The 21,955-nt window shown below is 43.8% G+C and overlaps 3 protein-coding genes across 7 annotated transcripts in view; 2 read left to right on the top strand and 1 right to left on the bottom strand.

Moving 5' to 3' along the window:
- Positions 1–4,301, top strand: part of celsr3 (cadherin, EGF LAG seven-pass G-type receptor 3) — a 121,616-nt gene extending 117,315 nt beyond the window's left edge. For 2 of the 3 annotated variants that reach the window (XM_086277301.1, XM_086277300.1), the window contains 2 exons: positions 835–1,897; positions 2,284–4,301. In XM_086277301.1, the coding sequence (XP_086133427.1) occupies positions 835–1,897; positions 2,284–2,311 (1,091 nt within the window). In that variant the 3' untranslated portion in view covers positions 2,312–4,301. The remainder of the gene's footprint in view (positions 1–834; positions 1,898–2,283) is intronic. The other variant, XM_086277302.1, reaches the window with a different exon arrangement.
- Positions 4,302–6,214: 1,913 nt separating this feature from the next.
- On the bottom strand, positions 6,215–13,522 carry fsbp (fibrinogen silencer binding protein). Of its 2 annotated transcripts, XM_086277311.1 has the most exons (5): positions 13,248–13,522; positions 8,940–8,983; positions 8,653–8,821; positions 7,252–7,296; positions 6,215–7,159 (listed from the first exon to the last, which is right to left on the bottom strand). In XM_086277311.1, the coding sequence occupies exons 1-5, from the start codon at positions 13,450–13,452 to the stop codon at positions 6,798–6,800; spliced, it is 825 nt and encodes a 274-aa protein (XP_086133437.1). In that variant the 5' UTR covers positions 13,453–13,522; the 3' UTR covers positions 6,215–6,797. The 2 variants fall into 2 exon arrangements, with proteins under 2 accessions (XP_086133437.1, XP_086133438.1); XM_086277312.1 differs by lacking the exon at positions 7,252–7,296.
- Positions 13,523–13,980: 458 nt separating this feature from the next.
- wdr6 (WD repeat domain 6) lies at positions 13,981–21,587 on the top strand. 2 transcript variants are annotated; one of them, XM_086277303.1, is made up of 7 exons: positions 13,981–14,092; positions 14,364–14,515; positions 14,780–14,914; positions 15,260–17,993; positions 18,205–18,282; positions 19,043–19,159; positions 19,388–21,587. In XM_086277303.1, exons 2-7 carry the CDS (start codon positions 14,446–14,448, stop codon positions 20,346–20,348), a joined length of 4,095 nt encoding a protein of 1,364 aa, XP_086133429.1. In that variant the 5' UTR covers positions 13,981–14,092; positions 14,364–14,445; the 3' UTR covers positions 20,349–21,587. The 2 variants fall into 2 exon arrangements, with proteins under 2 accessions (XP_086133429.1, XP_086133430.1); XM_086277304.1 differs by having other exon boundaries at positions 13,999–14,100.
- Positions 21,588–21,955: the final 368 nt, after the last annotated feature.

Below are 21,955 nucleotides of genomic sequence, written 5' to 3'. Positions count from 1 at the left end.
AGCATATAGTGCACACATAAAGTATATAACTGGCATGTGCACATGTAGAAATAAAGGCCCAATCAGATGCAAGTAAGAAAAAGAAAAGGTTGTAGCCTGAAAGCATGAGTGACATTTCAGGGAATGAAAATAGCCATATACCCAGTCATATACCGACAAATGAACACCCGCGTAGGCATGCAAAAATGGTTTAATGTGAGTAGTCCTGCTTTTTGGTAAATGTGATAGTTGTGTGACTCATTTTCTGCCTCTTTCTAAATGGCTTCTCTTCATCATTTGATTTCTTCCGCTTTTCTTCGCCTTCTTCTCTCATCATGAGACTTTTACAATGTAAATGCCTGTCCTTACATTGTAAGGCAGTTGGATTCTCTCAAAAGTCTTAAGCTTCATGTAATCACAGTCACTGGAAAAAACATTTTTACTAGTTTTACTATGTTGTTGCCAAACCACAGTCGAATTGAAACAGTCCAGCGTCCCACGATGGATTAGCAGCCAATAAGGTCACAGCTACGACATGTTTTAGGTGTCACGACAGACTGACAGTTGATCTAATCATCAACCCAGTATTTTTTGAAAATGAGCGCTCGTGAGCACCTGTTATGTGCAGATTTACTTAAGAAGACGAGGCTAAGACAGCTTGTATTTCTCTGAAAGCTCTCTTTGTATCCTCAGGTTTCCTGATTTGATTATTTTAAGCCAGTTATTGTGATAGATGGATGATTCATCCAGTAACCTAATGGAATCTAATCTCTTCTTCAGGTTTCTCCTTCTTCTCCATTTCTACCACTAACGCCTTCCTCTTTTTTTCTTGTGGTTTCATTTTCTTTGTCCCAGGAATCCTCAAGAACCGTCTTGGCTGTCCTCCCGCACTCCAGGGTCTTTCCAGTATGGGCCGGGTCCCCAGTGAGCTCAACTGGTACCGAACCTCTACTCTTGGCCACCGAGGTGTTCCTGCTGCCTCCTACGGTCGTATGTACTCTGCCACAGCTGGTGCCACTGGAGGCTCCGGCTCTCTCTCCCAGCCAGCTTCCCGCTACTCCTCTAGGGAGCACCTGGACTCGCTTGCACGGAGGCAGCTGTCCAGGGATCCACTCGGGAGACAGACGGTCGGAGGATCAAGAGACCGGTTGGACTGCCGGGGCTCCAGGGACAACTTGGATCTCTTACCCAGGAGGAGAGAGCTGGGGCTGGGGCCAGGGTCAATGTTAGGGACCCTGGATCACCAGCGAGTCTCATTATCCAGGGAGAACTTGACAGGATCAAGGGACAGACTGGACAACCTCCATGCTACTGGTTTCCACGGATCGAGGGAGGATGTGAGTGGAAACGGAGGGGCTGTCAGTGCCGGGATTGAGGGATACCTCGGCGGATCAAGGTTGCAGCTGAGCTCGCTGACTCGGCGACAGGCCTCATCCCGGGAGCACCTCGAAGAAGCTCTCGTGAGCAGTAGATCAAGGGAGCAACTTGACACCAATGGAATGGGAGCCCAGGCCCAGCCGTGTCGGGAGTGGCTCCGCACTCTGCCACCCCGCCAGCCTTCACACCCTGACCAGCCGCCCTCCTCTTCTCCTCCTCCCCCGATATCTGAGGAGCCTCAGCAGGAGCACCTACCTCCTTCAGCTCACGCCAGAGGACGACTGGACTCAGCTTCATGTAGGTTTCCTGGTCAGGTTGCCCCCCAGGTCGCAGGTTCAAATCCAAACCCCTTGGGTCGACAACCGTCCAGTGAACACCTGGATATTCTTTCCTCCATTTTAGCATCCTTCAATTCCTCTGTCCTCACTCCTCCCCCTGCTGCCCCAAACACTGGTCCAAACGGCTCCGTCCACGGACCCTCCCCATCCCCGTCCCAGTCTGCCACCTCCCATAGCATATCTGAAGTCTCCCCTGACTCGGAGTAAGTCCTTCTGAGTGGAAAATCCACCCTCAACCCACCCTCCTCCTGTCCTTTTCTCACATGCATCTTCTTCTCTTCCTCTTTTCTCCAGCATCTGTCATCTTGGACTTTTGACTTGTGCTATTCTAGTTTGTTTATCTCAGCCTTCCCCAACCCTTTCAGCAGGCTTCCTGCGTTCCAGCTTCTTTATCATCTCTTCCCATGTGTCTCAGTCTATTTTCTTCTGTTTTCCATCTCCCTCTTCTCTCCCTCTCTTTTTCTTTGTCCTTTTGCCTGCAAAGCCCATTTCCATTTTACTTCTGTAGTTTCACTGTGAACTTGAATTTACAATTAGTGAAGTGCTGTACAGACGTAGTGATGACTCATTTTTCTTTCCTTCACCTTAGAGCCAACAGAAGTGAGGGACAGTCTTGATGACAACCTCCGCATCCCTTATTGCATTTCTACAGTGCTGGGGTCACATTGGACATGTTCAAAGGTCGCGGATGGACCTGAAGCACCGGGACAACCTGGAACATTCGAGGACAGGGAAACAAAACCGAGACAGAGGAAACGCAGAGACACAAAGACGGACAAAACATCCAATGATAACACAGATTCAAGAGAAAGTCAGTGGGCGGCGTGTACTGTGTAAAGAGTTTTCGAGTGTCACCGCCTACGGCGAACGACGATGTTTCTGTGGACGATGAGTCAACCACCTCTACTACCTACAAACTCGTAAAGGCAAAAACACAAACTCCTCAGATTTCAAACAAACGAGATCCGTCAAAATGAGAAAAAAAAAAGAAACTGTAAATAACATTTTTATACATTTTGTATCTTTTTCATTGGAGATGAAGAAGAAATCTCTTGTGATGTTTCTTTTTTTTTTTTTAATGACTGTGCTCATGTGAGGTTGTGAGTGAGGTTGGTGTGAGTGCAGTCTTGGTCGTTGCTGAGGGGGGGGATCCCCCTCCCCACAAAAAGAAAAAAAAACTCCCCAAATTTCTCCCTAAAAAAGGTTTTCCCTAGAAACATTTCCTCACACGCATCAACTTTATGTATAGCGACAGGGGTCTGGCAATAGAATCGAATGAGATTATCGAAACCGCGAGATGTGGTTGGAGGGAAAATATCGAAGCAGGAGGAGGAAGTGATTGTAAATAGAAGGAGGAGTTATTTTAAGAGATTTGATGGAGCGAGATGATTGTGCAGAGAAAAAGCCTGAAGGTTTAAAGTTGGCGGCTCAGCAGTTAAAAAGCTCAGTCACAAGCGTCAATGCATCAGCTCTGTGCTGTATATGAATGTGACCTTGTCATCTATCTGTGTATCTTCATGCCTGGTGCTATCTGAACCAGACCATATCAGACGGCTGATATTACAAGACCATATCTGTAGCGTTCTGGAGACCTGGTGGGTGAAGGTTGATATCTCTGTCTGCCTCTCTGGATGAGGATGTATCGCGTAACGACCATTTAAATCCCCTCAAAGTTTTGTGCACTTTGATGCCTGCCTCGAGGGACGACACAGGAGCAGCCGAACCTCAAGACCATTCGTAAAAGCTTCTCCGCAAAACTAAACCAAAGGGACTTAAAATCTGTATGAAACCCTGATATTCTTCTATTTCCTCTGATGGAAATGACTTGTGCAGGGCGCGTTGTAGCTCGGTTTTGTTAAATCATGATCTTTTTCAGTAAGAAGTCTCAAATTAAAAGCTGTTTCTCTTCATGAGGCCGTGATCAGCGCTACTACATAACCCGCATAACTGTTTGCCATTTTATTTTACCCGCGTAGTACATAAGCAAGCGGATTTTCATGTGGGAAGGGAGCGGATAAGAGTCATCGTAACACACTCAGATATTTGTGTGAAGACATGAAAGCAGCACTGTGGTATGTTCACAGCATGGTGCCAACCTGAATATTTAAATTGCTCCTTTATATTTGAGAAATTCAACAGAAAAGAAGCTCATGCTTCAGAAACAATTGAACACGAGCCCACAAAAAAAAAAAAACACGAAAACTGATTTTTATTTATTCAGATTCTCATTTAGATGGTTTCACAAAAAATGAGTTATCTTTCAAGATCCGTCAAAGCTTCTGCGGCAGATTGCAGAGGGGAGAGGAGATGTCAGCTGTGTCAGCGCTAAAAGCCTCTAAGTGGTTTCGAGATGCAGGTCTTTCCATCAGCAGCTGCACCTTTCTCGCAGCTGTCGGAGGAAGCCCAGAGTTCAGCCTTTAAGGTAACAACACATGGGCGTTTTCAGGAGTGGAGACGGGGACAGGGAGGCTTTTTTCTATAGGAAACTACAGCGGGTTGTAAAAACTGAAGGAAAATGGGAGTTCTGTGTTGCCAACATGTGTTGTCTGTGTCTTTGAGCAGAAAACAGCCAAAAGCCAATGCAAAAAGTAATAAAAAAAAAAATAAGGCTAAGATATTGCATAACGGGAAAGATTTTTTTTTTTAAAAAAGATACCAAATCAGGCAAGGTTGCAAGAAGAACAAATTGGGTCAGGAAACATGACTGCAGAAATGTAGCCGCAGGGAGGAAGGCGTGGATGTTACTCATCACAGGGAGACAGAGAGAAAAAAAGACACGTGGATGGAAACGCTCGAAGTGGAAATAAACACACACCTTACAAATAAGTGCATATCTGCCTGCTCTGACCGCTGCTCTGCCGGTCCCGTGTCCCTGAGACGTGACAAGCACAACCTATTTGCGACAGTATTATTGCCAAAAAAGTCCCGAGTGCAGCGCAACACCACCCACCGGTCTGTTAGCCTGACAAATCCTATTTTCTTCTCCATCTATATTTTTCTTCAGCTGACCTTCAACTTTGAAAGACATGAGATTTACTTTATTTATTGATAATTTATTGACACTGTATTGGTTTCTTATTTTCGCCATCTGAATGAGAGGATGTTGAGGAAGCGTGTGTGTGTGTGCGCGTGTGTGTGCAAATGTTCTTGTTGTCATATGTAACATTTCCTGTCATCTGACTCTCACGGCTACAAATCCACAGATGAAAGGCAAGAAAAGAATCCGAACTTACACCTGGAATTCAAATCTGAAGAGTTTAGTCAGTATTCAAACTGGATCTGTTGTCTAATCTTAACTGGTAATCTATCCAATTAATTGACTACAGGTTTAACAGTAGTTCGGACCAATCCGAGCCACAGAAGCGAGGGCAGACAAACAAACAAGCAAAAACCACCAACAACAACAAAAGATGATTAGAGACAAAAGGAGAGGAACAGAGAGAGGTGGAGAGATGATGGGAGGTTGTATTTGTTAGCTTGTGTGTTCATTATTGGATGCCTTCTATCTTGCCGTCTGGATGGAAACAGCTGTCCCCCTGTTACCGCGGAAACAAGAGAAATGTTGGACATTAAAAAAGAAAAAAAATGACTTATTCCTACAAGGCTCTGTGTTCTTTCTGATTATTCTTGTCTGGGAGACACAAAGAGCTTTGCTGTTTCATATTCATGCCAACAGACATTTTCAGGTGTAGAAAAAGTGAGCGGAGGAAAGATCCTGTGACAGGGTGACACGTTTTTCTCTAGAAGGCTCCTCTCCCTGACTTGCGTTGACTCTCAAAGTATTCTGTCACATTCAGAGACATCGGAGGAGGGCGGAGACGTTCAGCTCAAGAGACGGCGGGGATCAGCGGCGCATACATGCATCTTAAAATTTTAACCTACGCAGGGCTGAAGCAAAAACTCATCAGTGCTCTTATTAGATTATTAATGTTACCGCTTGGTCACAGCCAGGTTCATTAGGCACTGATGTGCAGTAGTAAAGCTAAAAATATTTGATCTAAAACGTTGGGATCCGAAGGGGGGAAATGGACATTTTTGGGAAATATGCTTCCTGCCAAAAGTTGGCTGTGAAGATCAATACCACTCTCTCCTGAGTGTCAGCTGGCATAAAGCAGAGGGAGAGCAGCCATTTTTCAAAGCGTTGCATTTTTCATCTATTCTCTAAGTGTTTGAACTGTACCGGGGGCCTTAACAGCATTCATCAAAAAGATAATGGCCTCTTTTGGTGTTTTTGACGATCGCTGAGTGCGCCTAATTATTTTGCTGAAGATACTCTTAAAGAGTTTTCTTTTTTAAACAGCACTGTGGTGGTGGAACCCCTCCTACCACCACAGTCCCAGCAGAGAACTTTAAAAATGGCCAAAAGAATGTGGACACAAGGCAACCTGACCTTCTGTCCATGTACTCCAGTGTATTTGTAGGTAAGTGGTGTGACCCAATACTTTCCTCTATATGCTGCCTTACAACTCAATATTACAGACCTCTCATTTTCAGAAGAAGACGCACAACAATCACAGGTGTGCACATACGTCAGTGTGGTACCTGTTTCTCCCACTTATTTATTCACTTACACATTTGTTTACTTACATATCAAAAACAAAGTTAAAGCATGCACTAAAAAAGTCTGTTAAAAGATTGTCCTTTTAGGAATGTCATTTCGTCCCATGTGCGTGTCACCTGCGTACATTCTTCTTTTAAAATAACCTCGAACGAACTTTGACCTTTAAAAAAATTAAAATAAAAAAATACACCATTAAGACGATCAATGAAAATTGATTTTTTCAATCCGGGGCTAGATTGTGATAGATGACACATAAAACAGGGTTGTCATTACAAACCATTTCAACAAGGAGTATAAAGTGACTTACAGTTCTCCGTACTGTTGTGTCGTTTTTAAAGATTAGTTCAAAAACTGCTTAAAATGTTTCTCTATTAAGATGGAACTCACATTGCAGAGGGATTGGCTGCCGTGATTACAACAATTGTTGCTCAATGTGAAACTCTTCAGCAGCAATGTGTAACAAAAAACAAAAAGTAGTGTCATGGCGTATACACAAAACAATACAAAAATGACACTCCGAAAAATAGAAACATTTGAGCGTATCAGTCAGTCGGGTCAGACGTTTTCTCCGCTTCGTCGCCACTACTGGAGGAAGATGGCGGCACGTCCTCGCCCATCCTCTTTAGCTTGGCCTTGTAGTAGGCCTTCTTCATCCTGAAGGCTTTCTCCTTCTGCCGGGCTGCTCTCCTCTTCTCCCTCACCAGCTCCTGCTCCCACGCCAGCACCTTCATCCTATTCTCCCACTCCAGGATCTTCATCTGCTGCTGCTGCTCCAGAGCGTCCGATCTCTGCTGGTGCTCCAGTCTGGACAGGTCTGCGGAGTCGTGCTGAGCTGGGCGGCACCCGGCGTCTTCCGTCTTGCCGCCTGATGGTTGGAGATGCTGGCTGCTGAGCCTGGAGGTGCCTGAGAGGTCAAAGTTCAAAAGCTTCACTGTGGTTTGTACTAAAAAGCACGATCTGAGGTTTGCAAGGCAACTTTAGATTCACTTTTCTTACTTTCAAGGCTGTTTAACACCAGGAGCTGCAGTTTAGAGAATAAGGCTGAAATTTAAAAAAACAAAACACAATTTAATCCCAGTCAGATCTACCTGCGCCTTAATGCCAGAGCAAAGCTGATAGCTTACAGTTTTAACCTGGACTATATTTTGAAAATCCTCAGATTTATTTAGGATAATAGTTTTTCCTTCTTGTGAGCCACTGTGCGATCTGATGCAGGCACAGCTGTGCTAACTGTTAGACTCAAAAAGCCCGAGTTGGCTCACCAAAGGTATACCTTGTCACAGGTAAACAAAGCAAACTAAATAAATACAGCAGGTTATAGTTTGTGTTAGATATAATATGTGTCACAGGGATTAGATGTGAAATGCTATGAATTACTTAGAAAAGTTTCTTAATAAAGTGGGTTAATGAAAACAAACTTGAACATGCTTTTGCAGTACAGCCACAGGTGTAAGCTGATGATTTATATATCCATGTGTGAGGTTGTCATACAGTGTCTGGGTCAATTCATAACTGTATCATCGATGGAAAATCTATTTAGAACTCTGCAAAGAAAAATTCTAATTTACTGACCTGAATGCTTCTTCTGCTAAATGCTCTTTTTCAATGCTAAAAAGTACTGTACTACATGTGATACCATCAGGAAAGACTGTCAGCATGAAACACACACAAACAGTAAAAACATCCCTGGATAGAAAAACGTAACCTGAAGAAAGATTTCTGAAGACTAGCTCGCCTATGAGAGTTCAGGCTGTGTTTGGTCACACCAAACAATGACTTTCAAGCTCGTCAGAACTGTATATACTTTACTTTTTGCCTCATATATTACATTTAAGTAATATATGACGAGTGGCTCAAGATTTTTGCACAGTACTGCAGGTTGTCAAAACATTCAATTTCAGCCACAAAAGGGGAGCCTCGGAGATAAATTAGAAGAAAAGCAGAGGAATGAACTAAACAGCTATTTAGTCTCATATTTATGATGCACAGTGAGCGTGTAACACCATGGTACACGGGCACTCCAAACAGCATACCCCCTGCTATTAATTGGGCTATCAATCTTCTTAATGACAGTAATTTATTTAGGTTGGTCACATGGGCTGCTTCTTCCCATTCACAATCTTCTAATAAGCATTCAACACTAAAGCCATCTCTGCAGCAAAACAGCTATAACTTATTGAAGTCTGTGTATAATTACGCCCTTTCCTCCTCACCCTTAGTAATGTTAACTGAGCCAATTATCTCCTTCAGCTCAAGGTTATTGTTTCTTAATTAAGAGTGGAGTATTAATCAAGTTAACAGTAGAATATCCCACTATTTGCCCACAGAAAGTTCCCTGCGCAAGGGTTTCCAAGCAACACATGCTCAAGCAGCTTGCAGGGTGTTATTTGTTGGTACCTGGTGCTGTAAAGTAGGCAGCAGGGAATGCCACATCCTGTAGCTCTGCATTGTGGGAGGTGGAGTTTGTAGAGGGGCTGTGGTGCAGATCTGACCAGTCGTTGCCTGTTATTCTGTCCAAGGCGTCACGCTGGAGGCAGATGGCCACTTGCTCCTTGCTGTCCTCTGCCTAAGAAGGAGGCGAGCCATTTGGTGTTTCTGGGATTAATGTCTGAACCTAAGGTGTCATGAGCAGCTCCAGGTTTACCTCTTAAATAAAATGAAACCAAAACTTTAAAAGTAATTACCTGATTCACGCTGCCATTCACCTGTCCTGTCACCATCAAACAGCCTGATAATAAGGAAGAAAAAAAAAAAAGGATAAGGAGACAACCAGGGAGGGACTGCAAGTATATGTCTATCAGAAAAATGAACAAAGAGCGCCTCCCTCTGGTGGACACAAGCACAACATCACCATAAAGCACCTTAATCATGATGGCCATCAAAAAAAGCAGAAATGATATCGGAGCTTCTGCAAAGCAAACCTAGAAAGTAAAAAAGTCCACAAAGTAAGTGCTGTCAGTAACCTGGTGGCAGGTTTACTAAATGGAATGAAGTGAAAAGCGTAAAACGTTTAACAAACTCTCAGGACTTCATTATACTATAAGACACTTTAAGTAACTGCTGGGTTAACTGAACATTTCTTGGTGTAGATGAGCAGTATCGTGCAAAAGGGGGACAGTCATAAAATGAGCACAGTCCTTTTAATCGCTCTGTAAACAGAGTGAAACAATATTATTACAATACTTCACTTGTGACTTGATATTTTTGTGATTTTTAACATTTTACTCATTATTCTGAGTATTGCAATAACATATATTGTGATTTATCACCGTTTTTCAACTGCAAATAATGTTGCAGTTACATGCAATGTACTTCGTATAAAGCAGTAATTAACTGTGACAAATCACTGAAAACCATATATGTGCTGCAGTCTACACAGAGAGGAATTCACATCTTATTAATATATCAGTGCTCAACAACCTTCCTGTTCTTTAGGACCAGAGTACAAGCAGCTGAGACAGAGAGCTGTACTCTGGGAATACTACGAATGAGAGGGCTGATTTCATATATCACCATCCAGAGACAACGTTAGCAGAGCAAACTTACACGAAATAAACTCTGACCCAAAAACCATCAAACACACTTTTCTTGACAAAGTTATCTCCTAATACAAAGCAAGCTCATGGCTCAGTCACATGAGTAAAAATAGAACAACAACCTTCTTACATCCACACACACAAAAAAATTACTTTTCACAGGTCAAAGAATACCATCACAAAGAATATTACCATATGGCCAGAGGGTGCCTCTCAGCAGCTGCAGGACTGTTTTGACAGGACTAACTGGGATATCTTTGAACATCAGGACTTGGAAATGTTCACAGACGGTGTCCTCTGCTATATAAAACACTGCATAGACACTGTTACAGCAGTCAAACGGATCCGGGCTTATCCCAACCAAAAGCCCTGGATGACCCGGGAGGTCAGGCAGCTGCTGAAGGAGAGGAACATTGCGTTCAGGTCTGGCAACAGGGATTACTACACCACAGCCCGATCCAACCTGAAGAGAGGCATCAGAGAGGCAAAGGGGGACTATAGGAGGAGGATCGAGGACCATTTGAAGAGTAATACCAGCCGGCAGGTGTGGCAAGGCATCCAGCACCTAACCAACTATAAGATCAATCTCGGAGCTGCGGACGGTGACCTGGAGCTGGCAGAGGAGCTGAATATCTTCTTTGCCCGCTTTGAGACCAGGGTACCGGAGGTATTGGAGCCACAGCAGCAACACGCCACCCATAGCAGCACCACCCTCACCCTGGAAGAGCACGAGGTGAGGCGCATGCTGCAGGCTGTTAACCCGAGGAAGGCGGCGGGTCCTGATGGTGTGCCAGGTCGAATATTGAGGGATTGTGCAGGACAGCTGGCTGGGATCTTCACCAGGATTTTCAACAAATCCCTCGCACAGGCGACTGTCCCACTCTGCCTGAAGTCCTCCACCATAGTCCCCTTGCCTAAGAAGCCCCACATCACCGGCCTGAATGACTACAGACCGGTGGCACTCACCCCAGTGGTAATGAAATGCTTTGAGAAGCTGGTCCGCAGACACATCACAGCAGCCCTGCCCCGCAGCCTGGATCCACACCAGTTTGCCTACAGAGCAAACCGATCCACAGAAGACGCTGTAGCCACAGCACTCCATGCTGCATTAACTCACCTGGAAGAGCATGGTAGCTATGTGCGGATGCTCTTCGTGGATTACTGCTCAGCTTTTAACACCATCCTTCCACACAAACTGGTGGCCAAGCTACAAGACCTGGGGCTTCCATACAGCACCTGCATGTGGATCAATAGCTTCCTCTCGGGCCGTAGACAGAGAGTCAGAGTTGGCCATCACACATCCTCAGCCCTGAGTCTCAGCACTGGCTCACCCCAGGGCTGTGTGCTCAGTCCACTGCTCTACTCTCTCTACACACACGACTGCACTCCTCGCCACCACAGCAACATCTTTGTGAAATTTGCAGATGACACCACAGTGGTGGGGCTCATTTCCAAGGGAGACGAGTCTACGTACAGAGACGAGGTGGAGCAGCTGACGTCATGGTGTAAGGCCAATAACCTCCTCCTCAACACTTCAAAAACCAAAGAACTCATAATAGACTTCAGAAGGAAAAAGGCAGAGATCCAACCACTATTCATAAATGGGGACTGTGTAGAAAGGGTGGCAAGCTTCCGCTTCCTGGGAGTCAATATAGAGGAGAACCTTTCCTGGAGTGTGAACACCTCCGAGCTGCTGAAAAAGGCCCAACAGAGACTGTACTTCCTGAGAATTCTCAGGAGGAATAACATCACACAGAGACTGCTGGTGTCCTTCTACAGAGCCACCATTGAGAGTGTTCTAACTTACTGCATATGCATCTGGTACACTAGCTGCACAGGGGCTCAGAGGAAAGCACTCCAAGGGATCATTAACACCGCCCAAAAGATCACTGGCTGCCCTCTCCCCACACTGGAAGTTCTACACAACGCCCACTGTTTTAAAAAGGCCCAAAACATCATAAAAGACACCTCACATCCTGGCCACTCCCTGTTCGAACTGTTGCCCTCAGGCAGACGGTACAGGGCAATCAGAGCAAGGACTAATAGACTCAAACACAGCTGTTATCCAACTGCAATAACACATCTGAATACTACAAAAAAATGTCCATCACGCCACTCTTGTGTTAATCTATGCACGGTCTGAAGCATGTGTGTGGGAATGTATGTGAATGTTTTACTGTTATATCTTATTAGTATTTTAAGTATTCTATCTATTTTATTTATTGAATTTTATTGTTTTATTTATATTTTGATATTGCTAGGGATGATGCAATGATCGGGGACCATTCTTAATTTCGTTGTTCTCATGACAATGACAATAAAGTTTCTGATTCTGATTCTGATTCAAATAACAGGAGGCATCCTTTCCGCAATAAGTCGCAGTCTGACTTAGACCAACTGCAATCATTCTCAGACTGACTGTCAAATCTGAAGGTTTGCAAAATAACTTGTCTAATTTATGAAGGCGGACAGATCACCAACATGTGACCATCAGTCTGAACGAGTCTGTGTCAGTGAGCATGACTTGAGGGGACTTGAATCAACAGGCTGCTAGCTGGTTGTACTTTAGTTACATTCCTATAGAACATGAAGGCTAATATCATATTAGAAAATGTGAAAAATCCCAATAATATTATATCGTGGTGTGTCTGATGATTCCCACTTCTCACTATTAAACACACTTTTCATGCCTGTGCTCCCAGGTTATTTAATTACATCAAAGACATAACAACAACAATAATTATTATTTTTCATTTAATAAAAAAAATTATATAATGCTAAAGAGCTTTAAAAGAAAGAGAAAAACCCGGAAAAACAAACAAACCTTTAAGTTACCCGGATTTGTTTTACAGGGTCAGTAAACGAATGAATGAGATATTGGGTGTTCCAACTTTCTGTTAAACAAACAAACATCATTACAGTCTTAATGAATTACCCTAATTAAATCCATTGCTTAACCCCTTGAACTACGCAGTAGACCAAACTAATGCACCTTATATTCATTGTATGTTAAAAATGTATTTAATGAGCCATAATTTAATAATAATGGAAACATAGTTGCTATCCCAGGAGGAAGTCTTATTACTTCAGCGGACTCTGAATGCTGGCTGCTGCTCCTTGCTGTTGTTTTTAGGCTATAATGACACGGGATATAGAAACCTTAAATCAAAGACATAACAGACACCATATAAATCAACTCTGAAATTGCATAAACTGTACAGCTGTGCTCGGTAATGTCCTGATGACCACTCGTCCTGGGACAGATGTTTTTACACTCCTGTCTAGACTGGTGTAGCCACACGCACACACACCAACGATAACACCACATCACGATTAAACCATCTTAACAAACAGCGATGAAGCAGTTATCACACCAAGATCTCGTGAATTCTCTTATCAGATTTCTGTCATTCCTTTCAAGATGTTCTCCAGTCTGAAAAACTGGAAGTGACCCACCTTCCAGCAGCTTGCGGACCGCTGCTTTGTGGCCAGCTCCCCCTGCGTGGCTGGTAAGGGCAGCCTCGCCCATCGTCTGAAGTTTGATTGATTTGCAACAGGCCCTGCATCGGGCAAAATGAATGTCCTGGACGTCCTTAACCAGCCAGTCCTTGTAAACATCCTTTGCGAGCCAGGAATCTTGGAATTTACATTTGCCAGGCATAGCTAGCTCTAAAAGTTAGCTGGACCGCTACCTCCCAGCCTGGAGCAACCTCTTACCTTATGTACTGCCTCGTGATGCGTTCACGTGTTCTGCGAGGATTTGAAGACACATTTACGCTGTTGCGCATGTATCTTTTGGCATTAGGTTACAAAATATCGTGAAAACGTTATAATTTAAACGCTGAGATAATTAACATGACTTTCCAGTTATGTACCCCAAATCCCACCGAAGTAGGCAACGCAGTAGAATCAGAGTGCCTGAATTTCATCACTACAGGTGCAGCTGTGGAATTAAAATGATAATAACGGCTTTTTGTATAAAGAAGTGGGTGTAAAAGCGCTTTGAAACTTCTTAGTAGGTATCCTGGTATTTTAAAATCAATGCCTGCGACTGAGGCTACTGACTGAGTTTTATCGAACATCCTTAAACGCAGCATAACATAGAAGGCTGTCCCTCACGTGCACAGAGTTCACCAATAAAAATACGATTAAACTCCTACTAGCCAATCAGCGTTGAGAAAGCCGGTAGTCCAGCTTGATTGGTTGAAACCCGGCAAGAACGACTGTACAGAAACACATGGGTACCAGACTAATAATGATCTTATAACGTTTCTGAACAGTTTCCTGCATTGGGAGCGTGTGTAAGTAGGCACGTCGAGATATTATTGTTTACCTGTTAAAGTTTTCTGCCGTTCGATATCTTATTCCTTTCCAAATAAGACAAGAAGAACTCCTCCTGTTAGCTTGTTTTGCTAATCATAAGGGTAATCTTCATTCAGCATTAGACTTTAGTAAATACAACAGCAGACTGCACTACCCGGAGTCTCAGCATGCTTTACAAGTACGATTTGTAAGTTAAAACTGCATATCTTCCCTTCATAATGGTCTTAATTTTTCGGCTGCTCTCTTTAGGGGTCGCCAAAGCGGGTCATCTGTCTGTATTGCACCGTATCCCCGTCATGTGCCTTTGTTGACCGCAGTTAATCTTTAAGTGATGGAGACGGTGGCCCTGGTTGCTCCAGTTACAGCTTTGGAGTTCCTTCAGGATGCGTTTCTAATTAAAGGTTAGTGTTCAACATATAAGATAAGCAAGTAGTTATTCTTGTGATGCTCTGCTGTGTTTTTCCACAGTGCTCCTATATTAACTGCATTTTTGTTACAAGTTCTTTATTGTTAAACTTTAACTTATTCAGAACTTCTTCATTTTGTATCTGTGCCACATTCTCTTTGTAACTCTGGTTGCTGTAATGGTTAGCTTGAACTTTAGAGTTCCAAATTTTGTACATTATTGCACAATACAAACACACACAACTTTTCTTTCATGGCAGGTGAGGGTCCGGTCTTGTCGGTGTACAGACTCAAGCCTCGCCCTAAAGCCTGTGCCTCATTGAGCATTCTCCATCATTACCGGATTCATGGAATAAGACCTAGAAGGTGGGAAGCTGAGCCACCACGGAGTGCCGGTTAGTATAAGCTGTTAGTATGAGCTGTTTCTTGTTTTGTTTGATTGTTTTTACTATATGTTAATATGTCGAGAAAATTATTTACAGAGCAATACGAAAGTGAAAGAAAGGCAAGTCTGGAACCAAGAATGGGTTCTCAGCTATGATAAAAGTTAAAGTATAAGCAGTTAAAGGTATGCTTGCAGGTGTTAGATTAAATTGAGGATATACAGTATACATATTATCTTTATTAGACAATTATTTATTGCGTATTAAAAGTCTTTATTCACGTAAAGCCTCCAGCTATTTTTGCTCTAATTTTTTTAAATTTTAATATACATAAATTTTTTTGCTCTTATTCACCAGCACTGAGCACTACAGAGCCAAATGTCTGCGACCTTGCAGTATTTGGAGGCAAAGCTGTGAGGCTTGTAAGGTTCCGTGTGGAGGATGGGGAGCATCTTCGCCTGGAGGTCCTGGGTCCCCTCATGGAGCTACAGGACTGGACTCTGGATGTCCGCTGGCTCTCTGGAGGCAAACAGCCACTGCTGTGTGTGGCTCTTGCTCATAATAGTGCTCTTCTCTTGGATGTCACAAAAGGAAATGCCGTGGTGCAGCGTTCCTGTCTGGAGGGGTGTTTGCTGTACTCTGCTCTCCTTCTGGTTCATGAATCCTGGGTGGATACTGTCATAGTTGGAGGGACTGTGTTCAATCAGCTGGTTCTCTGGAAACCAGGAGACAAAAGTGGCAATCCTGAAAACAAAGCTCCAATTGAAAGGCGTCTACTGGGCCACACTGGGGTCATCTTCAGTATCTCTTACCTCCAGGAGAAAGGATATTTAGCTTCAGCCTCTGATGACCGCAGTGTACGGGTGTGGGGTGTTGGCACTTTAGGTGGGCCTGAAGGTAAATGTGGGGACTTGAACCCAGTTTGTTTAAGGATCCTATATGGACATCAGGCCAGGGTGTTCTCAGTCCGTCTCTCATTAGGGAATATCTTCAGCGCTGGGGAAGATGGCACCTGTTTAGTCTGGGACTGGGCTGGAAGCGGGAAGGTGGTTCGCACGTTGAAGGGACACCGAGCAGGGGGTGTTCGTGCACTGGCAGTCAGTGAGGGAAAGGATGCGAGCTGGGTGGCTACAGGAGGGGCGGATGGAGGGGTAAGGTTGTGGAGAGTGGAGGGCAATGAGAAGAAGGAGTGTCTAGAGGAGGAGACAGTGACAGAGAAACTGACCGACCTGAAATTTCCTGGTCAAGGCCTGCCTAAAGTTGTTTGCTTAGCAGGAGAAGAGGATGGTAGTACAAGCTGGAGTCAGTGTAAGCCTGTAGTTTGCACTGACAAAGGAATAGTTTACCAATATAGTGTTGGGAAGTGGGAAGTAGTGTGGAATGGGACTCCAGAGTTTCAGTCCTACTGTGTGATGGAAACGATAACTATCACTGTGAAGGAGTCGACAACCAAAGTTGATTTGTGTGCTGTGGGAAACCTCAGTGGGTGCTTACAGATCTTTCCCATGTCTCATCCTCAGTCTGGAATTCTGCTTACATGTGGATCAGGGAAGATCCATAGTCTTATTTGGCAGAAGGAAAAAGAGCGTGCGTATTTGTTAGCTTCAGGTGCTGAAGGGCGTGTCTATCGCTGGTGTGTAGAGACAAAATTCAATGAAACCTGTTCTTTAGCTCTCAGCATCACTGCTCTACCTTCTTTCCTCCTCCCCTCTTGCGCTAAGCGCTGGCTTACAGCTGCAGTGCGCCTCCAGCGCAGGTCAAGGGAGGTGCTTTGGGTGTGTGGAGACAGGAGAGGATCCCTGCTTCTGTTTCAGGAAAGAGAAAACTCAAAGCAAAGAAAAGGAGATGGTGAGGAAACAAATGAAGAATTACTGACAGATGGTAAACAAGGTGACGATGAGGAAGGTGGGCCTGAGGGAGAGGGGAAAGGCAAGATGGAGAATGAAGGAAGCAAAGAGGTGCATGACCTTTTGCTGCATCCTCTGAGCTGTCTGTTTGGGGTGCACGGGAAACAAGGTGTAACCTCAGTGTATGAGTACCAAGGCTTGTTCTATAGCACTGGCAGGGACGGCTGTGTTAGAGTTTTCAGTGTGCGTCCATCGTCACCAAAGAATCTTGAGGAAAGTAGAGAAGATAACGCTGCGGAAACAAGTGAAATGAATGAAGAAAGGCTTCAGCTGGAGGTTCTCAGGGTCCAGCGTGCCTGCAAAGGAATGGAGTGGCTGGAGAGGATTTTAATTCTCGAACCTGAAAAAGAAGTTGAGGAGGAAGAGGTCACCGAGGAATGTGAAGAGCTGTATAACAAAGAACACCAATTGACCGAACAGGTGGAGGTTAAAGGGGAGGAGGCAGAAGAAGAGCGCTTCAGAGAAGTAGAGAAGGAAGGCAGAGAAGCCAGATTTGTAATTGTCGGCTTTCATGCAGTCCATTTTGTTGTTTGGGATCCAGTGAGGCAGGAGAGACTGTTAGCAGTGCCTTGTGGTGGGGGGCACCGCTCTTGGAGTCTGTGGCCATCCCACAAAGGAATTTGGCTCGGATATGGAGCTTTGGTGTTTATCAAGCAGGGGGCAGTCCTGGCTTCACAGCCCCCCGGAGAAGCAATGGGTTGGGATGGAAAGACAGGAAGGGCTGGAGGAACAGGACTGAAAGATGGAGTCCATGGAAGAGGAATTGGGTGTGTATGCAGGCTGGGGAGGATAACAGACTTTGGGAACAGGAATCAGGCAAACCACTGGGAGTTAGTAGTGACAGGTGGAGAGGACACTAGCCTGAGTGTCCTGGCGGTACATCCCTTTTCTGGCAATATTAAAGTTCTTTCAGTTATTACCGACCACATCTCGAGCATCCGCACGGTGACTGCGATTGTTCGCCCAGAAGGGGGGAGTGAAAGCCAGTCAAAGCCTCTCTCTGCTCTGCTCGTGTCAGCCGGTGGGCGGGCTCAAATCCAAGTTTACCGGCTGTTAATTGTTTGGGACGGGCAGAGACTGGCTCCTTCCTGTCAGGTGATCCAGGTAGCCAGTCACCGTTTGGACAAAGAGTGGGAGAGGAGGCGCAACAGACACAAGATGGTGAAAATGGACCCGGAAACGAGGCAAGTTTTTTAAAGCTAGTGTTTAGATAGCCTCTGACCTCCTGTTATTTGTTCTCTGCATATATTTTCTCTTCCTCACAAAAAATCTGTGTTCAAAGACAATCTGCTGTTTTTGTTGTTTTTTTTTTAGCTGAATATAACTTCAGTGTTTTTGTTTTTTGCATTTTAAAAAATGCACCTCTGATTACAGCTCTCGTCTGTGTGTTTTCAGGTACATGTCTGCGACAGTGGTGGATGAAGAAGTAAACCGTGTCCTCGTGGCTCTGTCCTGCAGTGACGGGGCTGTCAGGTTGGTATTCATCACAGCAAGGGTTCACACAGCTGGAATTTTCATTGAAGCTGCAGAAAAGAGAAAATCAGAGTGTCTTCGCATTGAGTTGATGCTCTCAAAAAGTATTATATTCAGTACTGGGGTGATAGTACTGGTGATTATAATAACCATAATGATGAATGTAACAGAATCAAAGGCTTTACATTTCATTTATGTGTGTCCGATTGTGTATTGTGGCAATAATCAACTGCAATCATCAGTTTTGTATTTTCAAGTATTTTTGCTCAATTTTGCCAACACGTGTACCATGCAGTCACAGATGTTAACATATGTGTAAGGAAATATGCATTGATCCTGCAAGATCTTATGTGGTCAGAACATCAGTATAATAACCAGCATTATGAATTTTTACCTAGTTATAGTCCAAAATCTCTTCCTCCTTGACACTTGTTTATTTGGGCTGAACAATGGGAGTTTTTGGAGTTTAACATATTATTCTGTAAACATCTTACTCGCATGTTTATTTTGTATTCTCATATAGCCTGGTATTGAATTTAGTCAAGTTATACTGTGGTAAGTTTTAGCATAGATTTTTAATCTTATTTTTCATGTATATTCAGATAATTAAAAGAAAATATGGTCATTAAAAGTCGGGTGGAAAATTAAAGGAACTGTTTTGGTAATCATGTACATGAACCCTGTGTGCTGCTATAGTGTCTAATGTTCTCCCTTAATACTCTTCTCACTGTTTCCTCACATCCATTACTGTTTTTTCCAGACTGTTCTCTGTCAATGAAGCGAAAGGTCAAATCGATTTGCTGTGGGAAACATTCTACCATCAACGCTGTGTACTCAGTGTCGCCACCTGCAGCCTGGAGGATGACAAAGGCAACAGGTTATGACTGTGATTGCTCATCTTTTTTTCCTGGGTTGTTATGTCATGCTTTACAGAACCAGACCACTGCTTTTGCTGTTTAATCTTTTTAGACTTAAAGTGAAATATATTTTTTTAAAAGCAGCTGGCGTATTAATACTACAGATGTACAGTATTTAGGAAAGCATGGAGAAAGTAGTTCTTTTTTTAACACTTAGTTTTATATCTATAACTGTGTCTCTCTTGCAGGTATAAGCTGCTGTTCAGCGCTGCGACTGATGGGAAAATCGCAGTGTGGAATTTGACCGACTCTTTGTCCTCATCAACGGATAATTCGAGCTGTGCTGCAACATCACCAGTCCCCTGCCTCGATGTTCCCGCCCACCAGAGTGGGATTAACTCATTGGCTGTTTGGGCAGAAAAAATGGGACAACAACAGGGTAGTTGCCTGGTAACTGTTGCTAGCGGAGGAGATGATGGACAGCTGACTGTGTCCACAATCGGGGTGCAGCACTCAGAAGGTGGGAAAATCGGGAGCCAAGTAGGGTTTTCTCAGATTTCTGAGTCTCAGCCTCTCCTACAAAAGCAGCTCCAGTGTCCAGACAGGCTTCAGATTCATCTCCACTCCCAGTGCCACATATCACTGGCCCATGCTGCCCCTCTAACAGCGCTGAAGGTCCTGAGACCAGACCTCTTGGTCTCCACTTCCTCAGATCAGAGGGTTTGCCTTTGGAAGGTCTGCAGTAACAGTATCAGCCACTATGGGGCAATGTGCTCCCACGTTGCTGATGCTGCAGGGCTCGCAGTCTGGGAAAGTGAGGAAGGAAATCAGAAAGTGAAGATAGGATTTGAGTCTGAGCAGGAGAATGCTGGGAGGCTCAAGAGGGATAAAGAAACAGCTGATGAGAAAAGCAGTAAAGAACCTGTTGAGGTAGCGAGCGAGACAGGTGACCCAGTTAGTAAGACTACTGGTGAGAAAGAAGAGACGGGCACAAGTCCAAGAAATCAACCAGAGAATGACTGCGTAGGTAAGCCTGTGAGTGCAGTAAAGCCTGAGACAGGTTTGAGGGAGCGATGGGAGCGATGGGCGCTCGTCTGCGGTCAGGGCTTCCAGCTACTACGAGTCAAGAATCCGGAGATGGATGCAGAGAAAAATGGAGAAAAGGGAAAGCTGGACGAGCGAATTAAAGTGACTCTCCAAGAAAAATGATTCTGAATAAAAAGATTAAAGATACTTTTGTAAAAACTTCACAAAGGGACATATTTTTTTAAATTATTTCTCAATTACCTGTCTTAATTGCAGCTGTATACTTTGATGTAAATGTATGTCTCTGGTAATTGTTTAAAGTATTTATTCTCTAGTTTTTGTTTCTTTATTTTTTGTTGCATGAAAATGATAAAAACATTTATTCCCAGTCAGCTACGTAGAAAAGGATGCTGGTGTTATTTGTCTCTCAGAAACAGTTCATAACTTCCCTTCCAATCATTCATGTCAACTAAAAGGTAAACCTGTTTCTCCATCACCTGTTCAGCTCTGATGGTTCAGTAAGGACATCTCCTGGTTTCATCTTCATGTTTCCCTCTCACCAGATATCGGTTGGGATATCTGGTGAGAGGGAAACTGTGTTGACCAGCGCCTTTACGGCTGTGGCTCCAGCAAACGTCAGTTGATACTAGAAAGTAATATTAAATAAATGCAGATAAACATGTTATCAAGCTTAAACGTGCTGCTGTTGTTTAGCGCCACAATAAACAAACGAGACGGGACTTAGGACAGCAAAGCCGATCAGCTGATCATTGATCAGTTTCATGATTGAAGTAGCAACAGGAGATGGAGGGAGAGAGAATGAGAGAAGAAGAGGCAGCTGCAGCGTAAAGACACAGATTAACTCCAGCTTTGTGTCTTTTTGCTTCTTCTTTTTTTTAAATTTTTGCTGAAGTTCGGGACAATTCGCGTTTCTTTACACCTAAATACGGAACTTTAAAGTTCGACCTCATCAGCTGTAATTGGTCCTGCCCAGAGTCGATCATGACCAATTGGCCAATCCACCACCTTTCATTGTTTATACCGTTACAAAAAAACGTCGCCCCATAAAAACGAAAAATCACCATTGGCCCACCGCCGATGGCCAGTCCAGCTATGTTCCCAGTGTACGGTAATTAAATGAAGGATTAAAAATGTTCTTTAATTTGTCTTAACTGATTTCAGATCCTTTAGAAAGCAAACCATTTATTAATTTCGTAGATGCGAGCAGCTATTTTTTTTTCCTGGTGTTTCCTTTAAGAAAACACTGAAAGCATTCACGGCACAGAGAACATTAAAAACCATCTCTGATGTGTTTGTGGCATCTGTGGCCTACTTTAGGGAATAGTACCAAGCTGCACAAAGATGGCTGAAGTGACTGGAGTTATTTTTAATACAGTATGGTGCATCTCATCCAGCCAGGAAATAAAGGCCTTTTTGTTTTTAGATGAAGAGTCTTGGGAGTTCATTTCTCCACACAGTAAAAACCTCAAAACAGAAATTTGCAGTGTAAATCTAGGCTATCACCTCACCTACTCCCAAGATTTGTCCTCAAGCAAGGTACTTAAATTCAGATTGGTTTATGTTCCAAAAATGTGTCTGTCTAACATTGTGATGAGCTTAAAGCTAGACATAAAAATGCAAACTGTCAAAATAATTGTCACAGGACAAATTATTTGAGATTAGAAGTCTCAGGAATCTCCTCTGAGACCTGACTAATCTGCAGCAGAGGCTCCCACTTTGTCACGCAGCAACCACGAGGGTTTAAAAAAGTAATTGTAGTTTGAGTCAGT

This window comes from Aulonocara sp. 'chitande type north' Nkhata Bay, linkage group LG20 (genome assembly GCF_057382095.1).
Source record: "Aulonocara sp. 'chitande type north' Nkhata Bay isolate Kocher_YH1m ecotype deep benthic linkage group LG20, A_spYH_male_GT1.1, whole genome shotgun sequence".
Classification (NCBI taxonomy): Eukaryota; Metazoa; Chordata; class Actinopteri; order Cichliformes; family Cichlidae; genus Aulonocara; species Aulonocara sp. 'chitande type north' Nkhata Bay.
This window is presented reverse-complemented; position numbering and strand designations above follow the sequence as displayed.

What these genes read in the sequence shown, in the direction of transcription:
- fsbp (XM_086277311.1), bottom strand. Translation starts at nt 13,452, where the DNA reads ATGCCTGGCAAATGTAAATTCCAAGATTCCTGGCTCGCAAAGGATGTT. An exon ending in GGTCCGCAAGCTGCTGGAAG is followed by an intron (nt 8,984 to 13,247) that starts GTGGGTCACTTC and finishes CCTTATTATCAG; the next exon opens with GCTGTTTGATGGTGACAGGA. An exon ending in TGCCTACTTTACAGCACCAG is followed by an intron (nt 7,297 to 8,652) that starts GTACCAACAAAT and finishes TTTAAATTTCAG; the next exon opens with CCTTATTCTCTAAACTGCAG.
- wdr6 (XM_086277303.1), top strand. Translation starts at nt 14,446, where the DNA reads ATGGAGACGGTGGCCCTGGTTGCTCCAGTTACAGCTTTGGAGTTCCTT. An exon ending in TGAGCCACCACGGAGTGCCG is followed by an intron (nt 14,915 to 15,259) that starts GTTAGTATAAGC and finishes CTTATTCACCAG; the next exon opens with CACTGAGCACTACAGAGCCA. An exon ending in GAGGATGACAAAGGCAACAG is followed by an intron (nt 19,160 to 19,387) that starts GTTATGACTGTG and finishes TCTCTCTTGCAG; the next exon opens with GTATAAGCTGCTGTTCAGCG.